The sequence below is a fragment of the Triturus cristatus genome, chromosome 2_1, assembly GCF_964204655.1.
Source record: "Triturus cristatus chromosome 2_1, aTriCri1.1, whole genome shotgun sequence".
Taxonomy (NCBI): domain Eukaryota; kingdom Metazoa; phylum Chordata; class Amphibia; order Caudata; family Salamandridae; genus Triturus; species Triturus cristatus.
Window position 1 is genome coordinate 113,897,102 of NC_140581.1, and position 21,098 is coordinate 113,918,199.

The following is a 21,098-nucleotide window of genomic DNA, read 5'->3' on the forward strand; positions in this document are numbered from 1 at the left end:
CAGATGGTAAGTAGGAGGGGGGCATCAGTTCCAGGGGCCAGGAGGGGAGAGGATGGAAACATACGGAAGGTAAAAAGAAGAACTGTCCTAGGACAGGAGGAAGAGAAGGAGAGGCGGCACAGAAGAGAACAGGCTGGAATGGAATTGTTTGGGCCAGGAGGACAGGCACTAAGATAGAAGGTGCTTGTTGTAAAAAAGTCATGGGGCATGGGAGAAGAGCTGACTGGAGGCAGGTGAGTCCTAATGACTGGGAGTGGTGAAGAATGATGAACGGGGGACAAGAAGTGGACGAAGGCATTCCCCGCCTCTTTACAGAGCAAAGCAACCTGTTGTTTCATCTACTTCTTCAGGGCATTTCAATGGATAGCTCCTTTTAAATGCAACAAAATGTAAACCGTGTAATGGTTTTATTTGTTCGGAATTCTCTCTACCTGGCCTCATGAGTAAAACAAACATTCTCCTAAATCAAGGAACCAACAGTATGGGTTGTCTCACCTCCAATGTGTGTACTATTGTAATATTGTACAGCAGGCAAACCAAACCCACAAAGAGGGGTTGGGGGAATGAATGTCCTCAAAGTTACCAAAATGGAATTCATTGGTGCTATTTTCTGTCTAACAATAAAGCCAGTATGTGGAATGAAAGCTTTACAAACAGGAGAGCAAAAATATATCTGCGGATTTAAGGAAATGTATCTTCCAAGAAATTCTGACTGTAGCATGTTGCTCAGTGGATGTTGTTATTCACACTCCGTCTGAAATGCATAATGTTGCAAGACAAAGTAACCTTTGTAGATATCCTTGTGATAGGTATGCACAGCAAGCATAATTTAATAAAATGATCCCCTCTGGTACCCTTTAGTATTCCTTTTTAAATATTATTAATTTTGAGCTATAGTCGCAAGTGAGTAAAACTACCTTCCCAGCTACATAGGTTTTTTTCATTGCAAATATTTGTTCATTAGATGAAGATTGCCATCTCCAATATCAGCGCTTTATGATTTAATGTTTAACTGTAAACCTTTATTACTGACTGTACTGATAAATAACAGTGGCAACTCTTTTCAGGGTTGACTATCCGAATACTGACCACAAAAATATTATGATAGAAAAATATCGATTTCAAAAATATTTACTTTACATACCTATAACGTAAATTACTGAAACATTGACCAGAACAACATTGACAGGAAAATATATGATAAGCATTCAAACATCTACTACCAAAATAGCTAATACAAAATGATAGTATTTAAAAGACTACCATTAAACTTACCCAAGCCTACCTACTACAGATACATAGGGTACAAAACACTGACATTTTAATATTGAACAAAAATTCGAAATACTGCTATTTAACTTAAAATAAACATTGTATTATTTATAACAATATTTATTATAACATTCTCTATAGAAACAAATACATACTTGTCTGTGCAGTTTTAAAAAAAATACATATTTAATAATGTTAAAGAATTATTTAAAACAGTGGTTCCTAACCTTTTGACTTCTGTGGACCCCCACTGAATCAATACAGGAATCTGGGACCCATCCCCCCACCTTCCCCCCCACCCCCCCCCCCCCCCGAGTTATTGGAAGCCAGGGACCTCAGCCTATGCATTTTCAATGATCTGAACAGCAAAACAATACACAAAATATTCAGAAACATTCATCAAACAAATAAACAAATTATTAAATATTTAATTGAATTTAAAAGCATTAAAAAATCACTATGTTAATTTTAATATTTTAATAGAAAGGTTGGAGCTTTTCTAAGTTTAATTGAGTCAACTCATGACATGTTTTTGATGCACTGCTTCCACAAATCAATCTGAGGATTCTAACTTATTGTTTTGCCTCCAATTTCAGATTCCTATACATTTACAGGACGTTTTAAAATGATGTTAAAATTTACAATATGCTTCTTCATTTATATTTTATTTATGTGGTAATATTTACTACGCAATCTCGGACTTCCCCCTCCCGTGTCCCGAGTAAGTATTAAGTACTCCTGGGGTCCCCAGACCACTGGTTAAGATCCACTGATTTAAAAGTACATTTTAAATTAAGCATCACTTTTAACACAAGTTTATTTAATATTACAATATAAATTGTAGAATTTTTTTTTATAACTATTTCTAATTATAAAATGTAAAGAAATCCTACATTAAACTATTCGTTTATTTTAAATAAAATCACCCACAATATAAAATAGAGAGTGAGATAACATGTAATGTGGTCAACTATTGCCATTGAAAGGTCTGGTGACACCATAAACCTTGAGGCAGAAGGCCAAGTTGTTTGTAAGTGGCACCAGAACCCTGAGATGGGAATATAGTATAGGGTCATATAACACGTTATACGTAATGTCTTTTTTTTTATAGTACATGCCTATTTTGGGATAGTTAGCTGAGTGCAGCTAACAATGAGCACTTCTAAGAAAATACAATGTTTAGGTTTTGCTTTCATGAATACATTGTTCATAATACAATTACTAATAGTGTGGCTGGTTGGATTTATTTGATTCTATGAAAGAGATTTAGTTCTAACTTCAGTTCAACATGAAAAGGGGGTAAGTGCATAAACGAAAGTGGTGAGAGTTACTATTCTATTTCCAGTCTTACGACTATTCGGTAAAGTGAATAAACCAGGGGGTGAGATCTACTATTCTGACTCCAATTACGCAAACATTGCAGAGGGTACATATATTTTAGAGGGAGGGGAGTTTAGATTTACTATTGTAGCTCCTCTTCAACACACATTGGCAGATTTGATTTATATAGCTAACCCGTGTTCTGCTTATTTTGGGAAAATTTCGCATTTTGGGGTGCTGGGTAGATTTGCTGTTCAACTTCAGTCCCACTTACATTTCTGAAGGTGAATGTATTGTGTGGGGGAGGAGTCAAATTTACCATTGTAACTCCAGTCCAACACACATTATGGAAAATGCAATTTTTGGGGTAGGGTCTGTGTAGATGTATTATTCCATCTCCAGTGCCACAAACAAAATAACAAAAACGTGGAAGGAGGGTTCTGTTTCAATGTCCTAAATGCTAATACGCAAAATTTTGTGTAATCACTAAAAGGGTAACTTATAGTTCTGCTTCGACAAATGCACCCCGTGGACTTATCCCAATATTTACTTATCCTTCATACTTACTTAGTGAATTTAAGAGAATTATTTAATGTTGGTTGCCTTGCTTTCTTACGGGTCTTCGGCAGAAGGTTGTAGCTATTCTCGAGGCTTCTTCATTGTAGAATACTTTAAAAGTACAGTATGTGCCAAATCCCAGAACAGCATTTTGAAACCTTTGTTTCTAATTTGAAAATAATTAGAAGTAATATATCATGATTATAGGGTCAACGTTTTCTGGTGTATTATTAGTTGTTTTAAAAATGTTTGATGCAATGAAATACATTTCATGGAAAAGGCCAGCCTTGGAATGCATTTGCAACTCAACAGTTGCAGAGGAATGTGGTGAGCTTATACACAGGCTGTTAAAATAATGAAAATTGACACTGATACTTTAAGAGTTCCACCAGCGGCACAAGAACACAGTAGAACGATGGTGAAAGGGGGCATTCATGCCTTCTGCCAAACTGTAAATCTTTCTGGTCCTCCATTGTCTTCTATGGGGCCAGCAATAAAAGTAATTGAAGAAAATACAGTGGTAAATAACTTTACCGGTCTTATATTTTAGGGCTTAATTTTATGTTCTTATCTTAATTTTTTGTCATGACTTTATTTTGAAATTGCCTTGTTAATATGGGAGACACTCAAAAGCGCACGGTTTCACTTCTGACCCCATTACTCCATAATTTCCTGGGGGCTCTTGTACGCTCCTCCTCAAACTCTCCTTCTTGTGGACTGTGCGCCATTTACTACTATTGGTGTTGCAGCCACGCCATCTCCATTGGTTGCCACGCCCCTCTCACTCGGCCTAATTGGCTGGTTCGGACGGCTAGAGTCGTTTGCCCACCAAGCATGATGACCTGTGAGGGAGACCGGTCCTGCGCCTAGCCAATCTCTACCTGATCTATTGGCTGTCAGCACGCGGAGGATTGTGAAGAGACCCCGGAAGTAAGAATAGGGTGCTCGCTGACACTCACGTTCAACCCACTCCCTCCAAGCTTGTTGCGTCCCCGCGGTACTGTCAGCTGGGGGCGCGGCCAGGTGTCGCACATGCAGGGGGCCTAGCGGGGCAGAATACAATAATGTCGCACGGCCACACCTCACCGGTGGACTGGCGTGGGAATGGTGGGATTCTCTTTCCCGCGTCCCTGCCTGTATATTTATACTCCCTCGGTCAGGTGACCTTGAGAGGAACCATGCCTGCAAACAATTAGAGGTGTTAGGTGGAACCTGCCCGCGATATTACAGAGCTCATTGCCGCCCATATACTTGCCCGCATTTTTTTGTGTGCATTATATGCATCAGCTATAATTAATCTGTTTATAAATGTTATTTGGCGCATGGATGTGTTTTGTATGGTTTTCGAAAAAATGTTAAGTTGACTTTCTTCTTACAGCAAAATGTTCACTATATACCCTTCATCTCGGTTCTGCTGTAATGATCACCCACTTCACTGATGTCTTGGACTGCGCTCCTCATTTGGGCCCCCACACTTTTAGTATCAGTCTCTGGTTTCACGTCTGTAATAAGACTGAGGGAAGCAAGCTGTTGGTAAACCGGCTGGATTATGCCAGCATTCAGTCAGTTTTCGTAGGTGCTTGAGGCCTCTTTTGCTATAAGGGCCTCTTTTCTTCCTAATTATTATTTTATGTTTTTTGTAAGAATCCTCTGGCTACATAGTTCCTGTAAACAAGGCTGGTGATAAATTCCACATTTTACTGTGCAGTAAAAGTGACAGCTGCGGTTAGACGCCCATAAAGCCATCGCCTAGGCCTGTTTATGCAGATGGGGCGGTGGGGGCTGGTGCCGAGGGTCAGCCGCCCGACGCCTTCCAGTCTGACGCAGCGCCACCCCTTGCCACCAACGGGTTGTGACGACTGCCCGGATTATTCTGGAAGCCTTGGCTTTACAATTGGAAGTGTCATGCTTCTGAGAAAGGTGAAGTTAGTTTTTAAAGGAATCCCATACCGCACCTCGCACGCCCACAGCCCCGTGCCTCGGCTCTATCCCAGTAAATATATTTGCATGCATGCCAGTATATAGGATGACCAACTGGCATGTGTGAAAATTCAAGACGGTGAGTGTAAAAATTTAAAAAAATCAGGACAGGAGGTAAAAATTCAGGACAAAACTTCGGGACAAAAGGTAAGTTATACAGGCACATCAGAGGAGGTAGCGGAATACTATATAAGTAAACCCATCCATATCCAAACATTTTCAACCATTTGCAAACCTATCTATCATGTATCCTTCCATCCACCATTTCACTCATCCATCCCTCCATCCTCCCTTTCACTCATCCATCCATTTACCCTTTCACCCTATCCATACGTACACTCCTCCATCCACTCTTCCACCCAACCATCCATCCAGCCATTTACCCTTTCATCCATCCAGCCATCCTTACTCACTTACTCATCTATCCACCTTGTCACTCATCCTTCCACCCAGTCACTCATTCTTCCACCCAATCATCCATTCATCCTCCCTTTCTCTTTCCATCGACCCTTTCACTTAGCCATCCTTCCTTCCATCATCAACTCACCCATTGACTCATGAATCCATCATTGACCCCATCACTCATCCACCATTTCACTTCTTCACCCATCTACCCATCCTTTTGTCCATCTACCCTCCCTTTCACTCACTCATCCTTACATCAACCCTTTCACTCATCCGTCCATCCTTTCACCCTTTCACTTATCAATTCATCAATCCATCCATCCATCATATCCCTCATGTATCCACCCATTTACCCGCCCATCATCCACCTTTTCACTCATCCATCCATCCTTTCACTTATCCATCAAACCTTTTCCCCTTCCATCTACCCTTCCACCCATACATCCATCTATTTACCTTTTCTCTCATCCATCCTTCTTCTCACGCGTCCATCCATATATACTTTCTCTCATCCATCCATTCACCCTTTCATTCATCCATTCACCCTTACACTAATCTATCCAGGCATCCCTTCACTTACTCACTCGCCCACCATTTCATATTAATTATGAGCTGAACCTTTGTCTGCAGAGTTGCAGACAGAAGAGGCCCATCAAGAATGTTACCCTTGCTGTAGTTCCTAAAGCAAGGGTTGGGGTGGGGGTAGAGCTCACTATGCCCCTGCACATAGGCAATCTGAAAAAGTGGAAGTCATGAGTCATGCATGATGCACAGTGCCAGGCCATGTGGTGACTGACATGGTGTTGTTTCCAGGGCTTTAAGTGGAATGAAAAAACGGGGGTGTGGGGGTCTCTCCAAAGGGGGTATTTGATGTATTTAAGGGCGTGGATTAAAACATCCAAGCTAAAAATCTGTGCTTAGTATAGAGTGCCTCCCGACTGGTATTTTACCTCTTCTGTCATTGTATCCAGATATATAACACAACAAGTAACGTTACACCTACAACAAGCGAGAACTATTGGCTTTGTCAATGGTTCTTAGTTGCACAAAATAAAAAAGAAGCAACCATGGCTCTGTTATATATAATATTGAAAATGCATCAGTTCTAAAATGATGAGACTGTGAAAGAACCTTAGGCCCTTCTGTTTTTTAACTTGTTTCACCGTCTTCCATCCGACAGAGTGCCCTGCTCTAGACCGAGGCAGGAGGAGGCCACCACATGCTTTGCAACCCACACTAGCCCATTGTCATTCTGTATGTGACAATCAGCCCCACACAGAATGGTAAAGGGGAGGATGGGGCTGCTCTTGTGCTCCGAGGAGGAGTGCGAGGGGGCCCCATCAAGGTGTTGAGGCTACATGCAGGGGAACAGTGATGTTCCCTTCAATGCCTAAAATTATGGACTAAAGGCGTCCGTAAAAGGGATCATGACGGACAATGGACGTGAGATCCAAATTACGGACGGTCCGTGAAATTTACAGACGGTTGGTCACCCTACCAGTACACCCGATTCAGGCTGAAGATTCCCTATTTTGTAAGCCAAAAATCGGACTGTCGACCTCCTGAAATTGCCTCTAGTTCAGTACAAATCAATGGGGAAAATAACTTCCTATTTTTTTGGTTCTAAAATGTTGGCAGGTATGACTGATTCACATTTAACTTCTTACCTCAAAGGACGCACAATCGTTCTCAGCTGCAAACCCAACATTTTAAAAGTGAAAAGTGGGAGATTTTAAAATAGAAATTGGTGGAACGCATTTTCCCTATTGACATATATTAAAGCAGAGGCAATCGTGCGCAGGAGATAGCTAAAAATAAAGCCATTTTTGTCTTTAAAAATCCGGAGTATCCAGTCTGAAAGGAGTCTGTTGCCGCAACGTGTTGTCTACTTACTGACATTTATTCTAAGACTTTCAGCAGGCATGGCCTGCATGCGTGGCCTTTCAGTGTTACATAATCTGATAAAAAGAGTGCAACCTCTTCATATGCACTGTATTTTGGGTACTGGCATACATGGCGAAAGACCCACTTTAGGCGGAAGTCTCCTGGTTTTTAAAGCCAAATAAAAGCTTGAGTTTAGTTTTCTCCCACCTGAAATTTCTTCCATTTCCATAAGAGTAAATGGGAAAAATAACACTCACCCCTCCCCCACATTATTTACCTAGTCTCTGTGAGTGTTGGTAAAAAAAAAAATAGGCCCAAATTCCTTCAAATTTCCCTACTTTGTCTCAGACCGTGACTTTCACACTCCATGGCATAGACGTAGGGTCTACAGACTTCCTAAGCCACAGCTAGGTATTGTTCATTAAAAAGGGAAAAGCCTCTGAAGCCTCTTATTAAGGTTGTCTGATCTCTAATATCGGTGACCTTTCTGTAGAAGCATGTTGCATATCAAGGGAATAACACTGCGCAAGGCATGGTCTGAAGGAAATTAGTCCAACAACGGCACCATTATTGGGTTTCTCATTCGTAGGACGCAGTGTGAATTGGAAAGGAAATGCGAACTGTTGGCCTTCAGCAGACCTGTCTGCAAAGTTTAGAAGGAAGCTGCACCTTTCACCACACATTCTCACTACACTTTTTCAGGTTTCCATTTTACTGTCCGGTTTTGGCAATGTAACCGAAATAAACAATCAGATTGGTGCTGGGAGGCAGGGACTGATCTGCAACAGAACAAATTTGGGGGTCCTACCCTTGGCAGGACTTCTCACCCATTCCTTATTATGGCAGGTTGATCTGTGCCACACTGTGTTTAAGGGTTCTTATAGCAGCATCTTTTGGCGAGAAGAATCATGTGGACAGGGCTGTGATGCACTATCAGATAACACAATCCAAAATAACCACTAAGACTGCATTGGTGGGAAGGCATGTCGCACAGAACAGCCAATCTTTTCTATCTTCCTGTGACCCTTTTTTGGATTGTACCATTTGGGAACCATCCTTCCCTTAATATCTCTTGCTGGAGTTCGAAATAATAGGTGTAGATTATCTCTTTTATCCAGTACCTCTAGAAGGACCCTTCTTCTGGCTCCTTTGTTGCCCGGTTCCAATTAGCAGTGACTGGTGTTGGCCGCCTCTTTTACCCAATACCTCGAGAGGGATCTTACTTCTGGTTCTTCTATTGGGGTTGTCGTTGGACTGAAATTGGATCTAATAGACATGTAATACATGGCATTCTGTAATCCCTGTATAAACGGCAGTCAATAATTTCTTTATAATTGGCGACTTGTGACGCACCAAGTCGTGATTATAAAGAAAAGACGTCAGAACTCAACTATTATAAGTTATTACAGTCGAGTTCTGACGCGACAGTGCCTGCTGCCAGAGCCATCAGCCCAGGTGAAAGGCAGGTCAGGTCATGGAGCAGCTGTTTAAAGCAACAAACGGAACATTGCTTTTCTTTCTTGTGCTCTATTTTAATAGCTTGCAGTGAGAAGCGGAAAGAACATGTTTATTTTTTGCATTCCTTAGAAAAAAAGCTAGAATCTTTCTGCATTTTTCTACATGTTCTGAGCTACTGCAGTTTTTCTAATATCTGTTTGCAACAAATAGCGAACATATTTTTGATGTGTTTAATTTTGCACTACAAAGAGTATGTAGCAATGGGGCAACTCAATAGCCACTGGGCCTGGGTGAAAGCAGGGCTATATAGGCTCTCAGATTTCTTCATAGATGATCGTAGTATTCAAAAAGAAAGAAGGGCCCAGGTTGATCAGTAACCTGTGGCTTCGGGCTGCTAGCATGTTAGCTGATTCACTGGTCATGCCAGCAGCCCGAAGCCACAGGTTATTGATCAACGAAGAAATCTAAAAGCCTATATAGCCCAGCTTTCCTATTCATATACTGAAGCCATATAGCTGTTTTTACTGGTGCCCACTCCCCTCCTGTCACTTTGGTCCTGATGAAGACCCCACCCATAATGCGCAAAATTGGCTGTCCCTTCTAAGGGTCGAAATGTCGACACTTCTTTATCATTTTGTCAGACATATTTGACAGAGAATGTATATCTGCAATTATGTTATGATTTGACATTTAATGCATCTGGCAGGATAGTTCGCTATTAATTTACTGTTGTGTATATATGCGCACTACTGTCCTTCCTCACAATTCTTCCCATGCACTTATCACCTCACCCCTCTGTGCACCTGTTTTTCTAAAAATATTCATTTAGGATTTGTTGTGTACTTTATTAATTGATTAACTTCAATATTGTGATGAAATAAAATCACATCCATTTTTGGAAAGACTGTATGGTGGTGCTTAACTTTGTTTAGATACAACTGATTCATTCTTGCATTGATTTATCTGTTTTAATTGTTCTCCACTGGGACATTTTCTCGTTGTACCATAATTTTGCACTACAGGCTTTATTTTTATTCTTCATGTTTTAAACCATGCTCGCTCGTTCCTATGAAAGATCTACGCACCAAGGTTTTTATGTGGTTTGTGGCAAAGGTGATGGTGTGACCATGTATTATATGGGATAAAGTACCCCCTGGCGTATAAGATAAGGATATTGCAAGCCACCTCAGAGTTCTATAAACTTATTAAGGAACTCTGCCTTCTGCCTTGTTCCTCAATATGGAACTCCTTGTTCCTCTATATGGAACTCCTCTGTGACTTGCAAACACTGTATAAAGTATAGCAGGGGGTACTTTATCCCTAATATAGCACCACTTTTACATTGTACCTCGAGAAAGTATCCTACTTCAGGTTAGTGCCTCTTCGTTGAGGCACATTCAGCTGGATCCAAAATGCTCAGATGCTTTGAATGCCATATTGGAAAAAATATACAAAACAAAAAGGGCACTCTTGAAGTTTTCTGCAGTTCTCATGCTAGGCAAAGAGCATTCCAAGTGAAATGCTTCACCGTAACCCATTTTTCCCCTCCCAGCCTCTGACATAGTCAGACTTTTTGTAGTTTGGAGGCACCTTTGGTAGTGATTTATAAGTCCCAGATAATCTGACTCAGCAGTGAAAAGTTCAACAAACCATACAAGACTGTTTGGGTTAGGTGGCACCTAAAAATGAGAAGCACTGAAAAGGATTAAAAATATATGTATAGGCAAGAAAGGTAAGGAGGTAAGCAGGGGAAAGCAACGGAGTCAAGTCAGAAGAACTCTTACTTTGCTGGTCAACGAAAGAAAAGTATAGAAATCCCCCCTCCTGGTGTAGAGAACCACATTCAGTCCTCTTTACTGTGAAAAATAATGATAAATTCACAAACAACCCCACTTGATCTTATGTCTTCCTAGGCTGCTGTCTCCTCTCTTTTATGGGTACTAAACTGTAAAACTCTCTTTATTTTCTTAAACCCTTATGAGAGGTGGAAAACACTACACTTACCTAAAGCAACATGTCAGTCTGGATCCATCACTCCACCTACCAATCCCATAGTGTCAATGCATCTAGAAACAAATTAGTGTGGAATAGTGATAAATCACACTAATGAATGTACAATAGATGGATTTGCAGACATAGCCTCACCACATCCTTTTAACTCGTTTATTTCCTGTTTGTCCACTTTTTTGCCTATGTTGGTGGCAGTCACTGCATCATCACAAGGTTATATAGTTGCACGGTGTGAAAATAAGTAGCATCCCTGAAAGATGCAGAATGATGAAATGTTTTGAGAAGAGAGACGCAACTGATACCTCCGTCTTCCCCCGCTAGGGTTTAGCCCTCATCTGGTGTCTCCCAGTGCAACTAGACCATCCAGTCATATGAAGAAGCTCCCCTTGGGTATGGCTCATTAGATCTCACACCCAATTCACATTCTGCTCACAATCATACCATATGTTTCCCTGGAGACATCAAGGTAGGACTCCTTCACTGTACACTTCTTTCTTTATTTATAAAAAGAACAATGTATGGACTGAATAAAAAGATTTTTTTTTATACATTGATTGAACAATTATTTAAAATCAAACAGTAACAGTTAAAAAAACTCATTTGCATATAGTTAGAACGGCAATTAGTCCTCTAGGTGCATAGGCAAGGAATTGAACAGCAAAAGAAAAATACAGTATACACTTAAATACACAACTGTTTGAAAGGAAACTACTAATTGTAAAAGCTACACATGTACATACAATAACCAGGAGAATACAGTAAACAAACTCTTATGTCTTAGAATCACTAATCTCTTTGGTCATAATCTGGAGTTCAGCGTGTCCATAATTCATTGATGTTAACTGTATCACTCATTGCCTTTTAGAATTAGTTTAAAATATTGCATCAGCACGTTTCTGTGGGATCCTCATAATTAGAGCCACCTTCTTCAGGATGAAATAGTTCTCTCCTACGGTTTCATTTTTTTTTAATACATGGTAGTGTAGTTGAAACCTTTCGACTCCTTTTTATAGCCGTTAATATTTTCCCAGAGACTTTATGGTCAGGTAAGCATTTAGTGTCCTGCTGGTTTGTGCCACCTCTTTTTGAATGTGATGCACAATGACAGTTTTTAGTAAATTACTTTCCTCTTGCCCATAGGTTAATAGAGGGTCCCTCATACATCCTGCTTCATAGTCCAGATCACAAGCTAACCTCCTAGCATATTCCTCACCGTAGCTCTCTGAGCTGACTGTAGACAAGAGTACCACTACTAATCCTTCTTGGTATGTGTTAAAGTCCTCTGTCTATCTTGTTTAGGATGCTGCCCCTTTCATCTCTTGGCTATCTGTCCAGGATGGCCTACGTCCCTGTCTTCATGTGCCTACTTACCCTATGTGGGTAATGTACTGTATCAATGATGTCTTCATGCAATTAATGCAAGGTCCTCTTTCTCCCTTGTAGCCAGTTTGATCCTGGTTTCCATCCTCAGGCGCCTGCTCTGCTTTAGCCCCATTCAGGCTTTGAAAACCACCTGTTGCTTTCCACGAATCATAACTGTTGTCTGTTCCCTGGCACCCCTGGTCATAGCTGCAGGTGATGTGTTGAGAAAGGAAATCATTAAACCCATTACCTAGGGCTTTGGAAGTATTTCTACCTTCTAGTAAGTCTAAATACTTCTGTGCATAATAGTTTTGGAGAACATGAGTAGCATGACAAAATAATGGGAGTAGGTTGTTGGGAGTGGTGGCAGAAGGCCCAACTTTCACACAGACCTATTGGTAACAATATGCGTAGCGTGGACTTTTAGTCTGCCTCGGTTAACCGTTGACTTTCGTCGCGCAGCCTCTTTCATGTATTAGCTTAAGACTGACCATGACGTGTTGACTGGGCCCAGTGGAGTATTCCACTCTCACAGCACTCACCTACAGATATTAGCTGTTGTGGATGTATCCTTCCACTTTGTTGTGAGTGCTTGCATTGAACTGCTTTAGGGACTAATTTAGAACTGTAGCCCTGTTTGTCTGCTCTTGCTGACTTCTCCTGCTCTCGCTCTGATGTCCTAATGTTGCATAAGCCCAGACTTATTGGCTTTGCCACAGCTTGTACAATTCTGACAGTGAAACCACGGGAAAGCAGCCAATGGGAGTTGTAAGAGTGTTGACCTCAGACAAGGGATTGGAGGTAAGCACACCAACCAGGTGTGAATACTGTGGACAGACCACGGCGGAAGTCGCACGACGCCACAAGAGAGCCTGGGGATGTCTGACTAGTTCCGGGTCATGCGTTTGTAGTGCTTACAAAACCTGAAAGTATTAACGGAAGCACTACTGTGTTTGTTCCAGTAGCAGAAAGAGACGCACCGTGCCAATGCTAAGGAAGCGAGAGCGGGGGTGGGCTCCGCGGAATGGCCGCGGCTCGCCCCTGCCTCGCGCCCCGGCCGGCACCTCTGTCACTTCCTGTCTGTTTGCGGAGTTATGAGATCGGTGCGGCACTCACTCCTGCATCCGATCGAGCGCGGTTGTCATCAATCCTGCCGCACAATGAAGCAGCAGAGGGGAAGCACAGGTTAATTATCACGGGTCAGGCGTTCTGTACAAAGCACACAAAGAGCGCACTTCTGCACACATCGCAAGCGCTGATTGACAGCGCTAAGCCATGAATGCAGCCGGATTTTTCATTACCAGGGCGATGGCGGTATAAAAACTCGGCGCTAGGCCGGTGAAAATGTTTGGTTGGAACCATTGAGTTCTGAGTGAGTCCAGGGAGGGTGGGGAGTGAACCTGCGGCCCTTCCTGCGATGCGAAGGCCTCCGGCTCCGCAGTTCCCTTCCTGGATCCAGTCAGGGGCGGTAGGCAAGGGCGCCCCTGTCCATAGAACTGAGATTGTTTTAGGGTTTGCGGTTGTTAGTGAATTGTTTGACAGTTGTGCTATAAGAATTCTCCGGGATGGGAGGGGGAGAGTTGGGGAGGTCGTACCCTGCCATTTTGGAGCAGAGAGAGCGCTGAGTGTGTGATCTCTAAATAACCCGTGAGAAGCCATGCTGGTTATTGTGCCCAGGTGCCATGGCATCCCTTTTAACCACAGTCCTAGCCTGAGAAGGATGGACGTGCACAGAAGACGAGGAAGCAGAAGTTGAACGTCATGGGTGTGTGTAGATGGCCAGGTCTGCAATATGTACTTAATGCATCCCGTGCTGTTGAGTGCATGTTGTCTTGGGGCCTTCTGAGTGTAGTATCCCTCCGGTAACCTCGCTTCAGCTGATTTTAGGGCATCTCTGAGCGCGAGGAGTGAAGTTACTGCAGCAAACGGTTGGGTGTAGTATGTGCACTGAACACATATACCCAAAAATTGAGGGTCCCTAAGGGTAGTCGAGGTAATTGACTTTAATTGGTTAAGCGAATAATGTTTGCAAATGTTTTCTGAAATTGTTTGTGACGTGTTCTGAAATAAGTCAGGAAACAAATTCGGGGGTGGTATGGGCACTGGGAGGTGAATCTGTCCTATTTAATTGTAATCCATAAATGCAATATCAATAATGCTTATTCTCTACGTGAGTCGATTTTTGTAGCTGTCTTTCCAAATACTGCCTGGGCTTGATTCAGCTCCCCACCTAGTTTAAGGTAGCCACACACACCTAAGTCACATCTGCATGACTGCCAGGGACACCATGCAAACGCAGACTTTATTCCTAATCTTATGGAGGTCAGAGGAGAGGCTGGTGCTGAACACCAAGGGCAGCTGCAGCAGCAGCCCCCTCATGGGAGGCAGTCTCAGTCCACACAGACCAGTGATGCCCTTCTGGGTAACAACAGCAGACATCATATCAGACATAATGTTGAATACTCCTCGCAACATCCTCCGATATTCTACATGTCAAGGTACGGTTTATGACAAGGCAGTTGCAAATGATTGACCCAGACACTCATGTATGTTTGGTGGGCTCTTTCAGACTGTAGTGACCCTGTTGATTTGTTTGCATCTCTCAAACTGTTGCTGGAACCTAACTGTAGGTGCCAGATGTCTAAATGCTATGTTATCGGGGACGACTGATCATTCCAACATTCGCTGGTTTATAGGGGGCAGTCTTGGCTCTCTGTTGGTTTCAGATAGATCTGCAACTTGACAGTAATATCTGTAGCAATATTTTCAGTAAAATCTGTAACTTCTGTGAAATGCCAGTGGTTCAGACTTCTAAACTGAAGGAGAGCTATGTCTTCTTGTAAAACTTTGATAAATTGACTTGTCTCGCTGCATTGTCCTGTAAATCATTTTTGATGGACAAAGCTCCTCACAAAGATTTGTCAAACCTTGGATTGAAGTGTGAGACCCGTTCGTGCTGTGGGTGAAGCAAATCCCTTCTCAATTCTCTGACTTATTGACGACCACCATGCAGGATTGATCTAGTTTGAGGGCCGTCAGCTGTTGAAGTGGAAGAGCAGACGGCAAGTACTTGACATCACTGCAACCCAATCTGCTCGATAAGGGTCCTTGGAAGCGTGAAACAGAATATATTTGCTATTTCTGTATGATGGGATAGACTTTGCTGACAACAGGCGTGATTAGGGTTGATTTCAGTTAGAACGGGACTGAGCCCTGAGTGGCAGAACGTCACGGCGAGGGTGACATGGGCCTGTCACTCACTTCACTGATCTTGAACCCCTGCAGGAATGAGGTGGTAGTGCACAGTGATGGGTTCCATGGTGCTGGTGGAGACTGCATGCACCAGTGCCAGCAACAGAAAGTGGACATATACATAGTTACACAGGCCGAAGGACAGACTGACATATCAATGGACAGCACTTTCCATACATTAACATCTATACAAGGGAGGAAGAAGTAGCTACGCAGAAGTGCAGAGATGTAGCTGATGTCCTGCCTCACTGACTACTGCCTGGCGTGGTGGCTGCTGCTATCCTATTTATCTCTATCCCTCATACCCAGTGGTATTAAAAAAAAGTGCTCAGAAGAGTTTTTATCTTGTTGTTCCGCTGTGTTTTCCTCTTGTGTCTCAGATATACTTGTCACAATAAGGTTGTGTAGAAGAAGTGGCTTCTGATGCCTTGTTTGAAGTGCCAGCACTGTGCTTTAGGTTTTACCACCAGGACCTAGAAGTCTTTGATTCATATCCCACTGGGAATGTGACATCGCGGAGGAACAGGCCTTCCCCAGAACTATCAAGATATTCAAGATGATCTGTAGACAGCCTGTAGGGCTTCGGTGTGATACAGATGTACACTGGTAGATGGACATACAGAACTCAGACAGATTTGAAGTTAACACAGACAATGGGGCTTCCATACCAGAATACTCAATCATTTCCTTACAAAAAGATGTTTGAGTTAGGAGCGTGCAAACCTTTCCCCAAATGCATTCATTCATGTAGGATAGAGACCCTCACTAGCCGTACTGTGATGATTGATGGTCGTTTTTTAGGACACATGCGAGATCTGGAATCAGTACCATGCACAACCTTTACTGGCAGCAGTGACTGAGCACAGCTAGCAATGCATAAGAATATGTACCCAGTCGGGGCAGGTTTAATTGTCGATATAGACTCGACAGTAGCGAACATGTGCCTGTTAGATCCAGGTCCTGGTCTTCACACTCTAGATCCTAAAGTGACATCTCACATTCTTGTCCTTTCAGGTACCCCAGTGAATCGAATCCCCATCATGGCCAAACAGGTGCTGGACCTTTACAGCCTCTACCGACTGGTGACGGAGAAGGGTGGGCTGGTGGAGGTCATCAACAAGAAGATCTGGCGAGAGATCACCAAGGGTCTTAACTTGCCCACCTCCATCACGAGTGCCGCCTTCACACTCAGAACGCAGTAAGTAGCTGCTGGGCTTACGCCGGTGCGTGTCTCATTATTTAGACTCCACGTCACTGTGTTGCGTATTCAGAACACAGCCATTAGTGACTGTTCTTCTATAGGTGTTTGTGTAACAGGCTCAGACTGCGGTGAGAACCTGTTGGAGGTATGTGCTTGCAGTATGTTCTGCAAGAAGCAAATGGCTGCATTGGATACATGCTTAGAATCCAGTAAGAAGCTGGCAGGTTACGTTCACCTCAGTGACGTAAGTTCAGAATGCAAAAGGAAGCTGTCAGGGCTTCATGCATGCATGTGAAAGCTGATGAGAATGCCGTTATCTTCATGTCAGTGACATATGACCCGTTACTAAGCTCTTGCCAGGAGCTACATCCATGTGTGTGACTTATGTTTGCCCTATTGAAGGTGTGTTGAGGTTGTCCTTGGGTCACAAATGCCTTCCCAGTGATGGGAGAAAGGTATATGTAGTCCACGTTAATATGAGTTTTAGATAAAATTATGGTTCACAAGGGAGGGTGTTTTACTTAGGCCCACAAAGGCCTTGATGGAAGGACCTTAAGCAGACACTGTAAGTACATCTATTAAGGAGAGAGAGAGAGGTACAGAGGGAGTTATTCTTTCCCAAACTAATACAATAGTGCATGCAAGGCCCCAGAAAGGTTAGATCTCGATTAACATTAATGAGAAGAATCGTTCAGGTTACAGGGCGGGGTGTAAAGTCCTTTTTAAGGCTTGAGGCAATTTGACAGGGCAAAGATTAAAAAACATTTTTCTCTTTAAGGGGAGGAATGAGGAGAGGTTCACTGAAGACTTGGCTTAGGGAGTGCTGGATAGGTCATGGATTTTAAGGAACGCACAAGATATTAGGAGCCCTAAGGACCCCTTTGGAGTAATATGTTTTTCCTCTGTGGTGATGGTTGAGATATTGGTTCAGCTGGGGTGGAAAACTGCTTTTCTTCCTTATGGGCCACAGGCACGGTAACGGTTTCTTTCAAGATATAAAAATACGTTTTAATTTTTTATTTTGTCAATTTTGGGAAAATAGTTTGCATTATTGGTGATTGTTTTTGATATCTTCTTTAGGGAGGAGATTGCATTAGGTTCTTCAGGTTCTTTAAAAGTTAATGGCTTCAAGACTCAGCAGTGGATCTTGTCTTACCCTCCTGGCCTTCGCGTCCAGTGTCTCTGTCAAGCAGATGCCAGAGGTGTAGGTATCAACAGAGTCCAGGGTCTATTCAGCATACCCTGCCTGCCGGAAACGGAGGTAGTGCATCTATGCTGCTGCAAGTAGTTCTGAAAAGGTATAATATGGATATATCTATCAATCTATCTATAGATTGCTAGATCACGATGTATCATTGCAATAGGAGTCCTATCTGACACACAGGATGAATAACGCAGTTAGCCATTTACAAGGAGCGTGGCCAGCCTAAAGGCCCAGCCATGCTTTAGTTAATAGTAGTAGAACTGGGAATGTGATCTTGTGTAGGAGAAAATGAGACTGGGCTAAAGTGCACATATCTAGCCAGGCAAGGTAAATGGCCAAATCCGGGGTGCAAGGGAGTGAAAGGAGGGCTGTGTAAGTTGGAGGAGGACTGTCTGAGATCTTGTGATCTGTACACCAGGATGGCACAGTGTGACAGTCCAAGAGAGAGCTAAGGTTACGGTTAAGACACCCATCTCAGGATATGCAGTTCATCATATGTTTAACAAACAGATCTGGGTAATACAAACATTGCATGCTTTCTCAACTGAGCGGTCCTACCCGAGTGGTTCTACGTTCCCTTGCATCAGTGATCAGTCCTCACTTACAGCAGAACATGAAATACCATTTTGGATCTGATTCTCTGTCACATTAGGGTGAGTATTTCTCTCAAAGGGATTGCATCGAGCAGACTAATCAATGCTGATTGGTCCAGTGAACTCCTGTTGACTCAAAGAAACAAACTCATGATTGTCTGATTCACTGCATAGCCTTCAACATCAATGAGATCCTAAAATTACAGAGGTTGTAGGGAGACTAAGTCTTAGTCTGTGAGCAATCCATGTAAGTGAATACGGATATCAATCTGTTTCCTCTATCATTCAGACTAACAGGCACCCGTTTCTAAGCTTGTGCCTACTTGCAGACTAGGCATGAACGTACACGGTGGGACTGGTGTGCGAGGCCAAGGGTACAGAAGCTTCAAGGTGCTTCAGAAGCTTCAAGGTGCCTCAGAGTCTATGTCAGCAACATTTCAAGACTTGCAAGTTGTGCCTTCGTGGAAAGTGATCATGATGTGAAGGATCCTGATTCTCAACCCAGTGCCTCAGCCAAGCTCTGGCCACAGTGGTACACAAGCTACTAATATCTGCATCTGTGGTGTATGGATCCCTAGTCACTTATGCTCTCGCTGTTTTTCAGATACATGAAATACCTGTACCCTTACGAATGTGAAAAGCGAGGGCTCAGTTCACCCGGAGAACTGCAGGCCGCCATCGACAGCAACAGGAGAGAAGGTCGACGGCAGAGCTTTGGGTCGTCAATGTTCAACTACTCGCCAGTAGGCACGCCCACCATGCTCAGCTCCCCAAAGATCCCCATGTCATCCCTCACTATTACAGCGCACAATGGAGGGCAGTACAGCCATATGACGCCGATCAAGAAAGGTGAGAGATATAGTGTGTGTGTGTGTGTGTGTACGCACATGTGTGTCTGCTTCCGAGTTAATCTGAGTATACACCTGGTATTGAGCCAAACTAAATAGGCACTGCAGGACATGAACCATAGGCATGTATATAAGAGAGCCCCAAAATGTGCCTATAATGTACAGTGTAGAAGGGTATTTTGTTTGTCACAACTTCAAATTATGCTGACTTGTTTATCACACATTTAAAGCACACCCTTAAGTTACATTGTTCAAGGATTTTGACTGAAAGGCGATACTTTTTACTGAGGGATGTTGAAAGCGAGTCCATTAATTTATCTGTTACTTGCCCAGTATGCCTCTAAACAATATTCTCAGTAAGCAACAGTGTACCAGAGAACTCTTAATGGATAATTTTTCTGGTGGAGCATCACCCACCACATTTAGAGATGCTTGACTGTGGGTTCCACCATGTATCAAGCGGTGCATGGGATTCACTATCATCACATTTGAATGCCCTTTGGGCTGCCTTGGGTCTTTTTTTGGTCTATCCAGCTTTCTCTTTTACATTTAAACACCAAACCCTTAAAGTGGAAATGTGTTGCTGAAAAGCACAATACAAAGGTCCCTGAACGTCGTGGGAATTTTCCCATTTTCGTTCCCGAGACCTCCATGCCTTGTATGACGGCCATAGGTAGAAGAAATTCCTGTGAGTTGCACCGCCCTTAGTAGTGATTCTAACTGGAATGAGCTAGGCAGAAGTTGGGGACTTCTCAACTTCTCTACTTGGATATTAACTTGAAACCCGACTTTACTGCTCTTGTTCCAAATAACCTGTTTTAATGGCTATATATGTTACAATGACACATGTGCTTCTCTGTAGTTAAGGGTGACACCTCATTCCATTAACAAAAAAAATGTTCACCTATATGTTTACCTCTCACCAAATTTGTACGAAACTAGGAGGAAAGTCTTCATAATTATCTCTCTGCGTGCCAGATAATGTTTAAATGCATATTTTAGACATAGTTTGACCCATTTCTATTTTACCTTCCCCACCCATATTTTTTCCTGAGACTTTGTGTTGTCAGTTGCTGCCTTAATAGGTATTGTTGCGTGTCTGATCTCCCACTTGTTGCTCCGCCCTGCGTCACTGAAACACTTGTTGTGGTTGTCTTTCCTCGCAGAAGAGGGAATGCTGTCGGCCGCCATCCAGAACAGAATCTCCATCCCTGTTAACTTGGCAGGCCATCATATCAAAGCCGCCCAGGTGGTGGCTGTGCAGGCGGCTCAGGCAGCACAGGCGGCGGCCATGGAGCAGCTGCGAGAGAAGCTGGAGTCGGGAGAACCTCCTGAGAAGAAGATGGCGCTCATGGCGGAGGAGCAGCAGCGGTTCATGCAGCACGCGCTGCAGCAGAACTTGCTGGCCATGGCTTCCCAGTTCCCCATGAGCATTAAAATCAACAACAGAGGTGAGATGTAGTGACTGGGAGCAGCGACTAAACAGTACTCGCTGCGTCATGAGGTATGCTCGACGACACTGGAATTATGTGGCAGGGGAGGGTCAAATGATGCAGAAGTGTTCAGTAAATTATGCTGCAAGCAAAGGGACATTATGCATCACTTTTTATGATAGTATTACTTCATTATTTTGTCATTTTAAAGCTTTTTATCACTGTCTTGGCATCAGTGGTACCCCATTAGTAACAGTTTAACACCGAAATGCAGCAATAAGTTACAGAAAGGTGACCAGTCCACCTTTGCAACGGGAC

General features: G+C 43.0%; 1 protein-coding gene across 1 annotated transcript in view; it reads left to right on the forward strand.

Moving 5' to 3' along the window:
* The window catches only part of ARID3C (AT-rich interaction domain 3C), a 548,993-nt gene that overhangs the window by 512,270 nt on the left and 15,625 nt on the right, over nt 1-21,098 (forward strand). Inside the window, exons 4-6 of the mRNA XM_085628417.1 lie at nt 16,516-16,699; nt 19,104-19,348; nt 20,514-20,798. Of these exons, the coding sequence (XP_085484543.1) occupies nt 16,516-16,699; nt 19,104-19,348; nt 20,514-20,798 (714 nt within the window). The remainder of the gene's footprint in view (nt 1-16,515; nt 16,700-19,103; nt 19,349-20,513; nt 20,799-21,098) is intronic.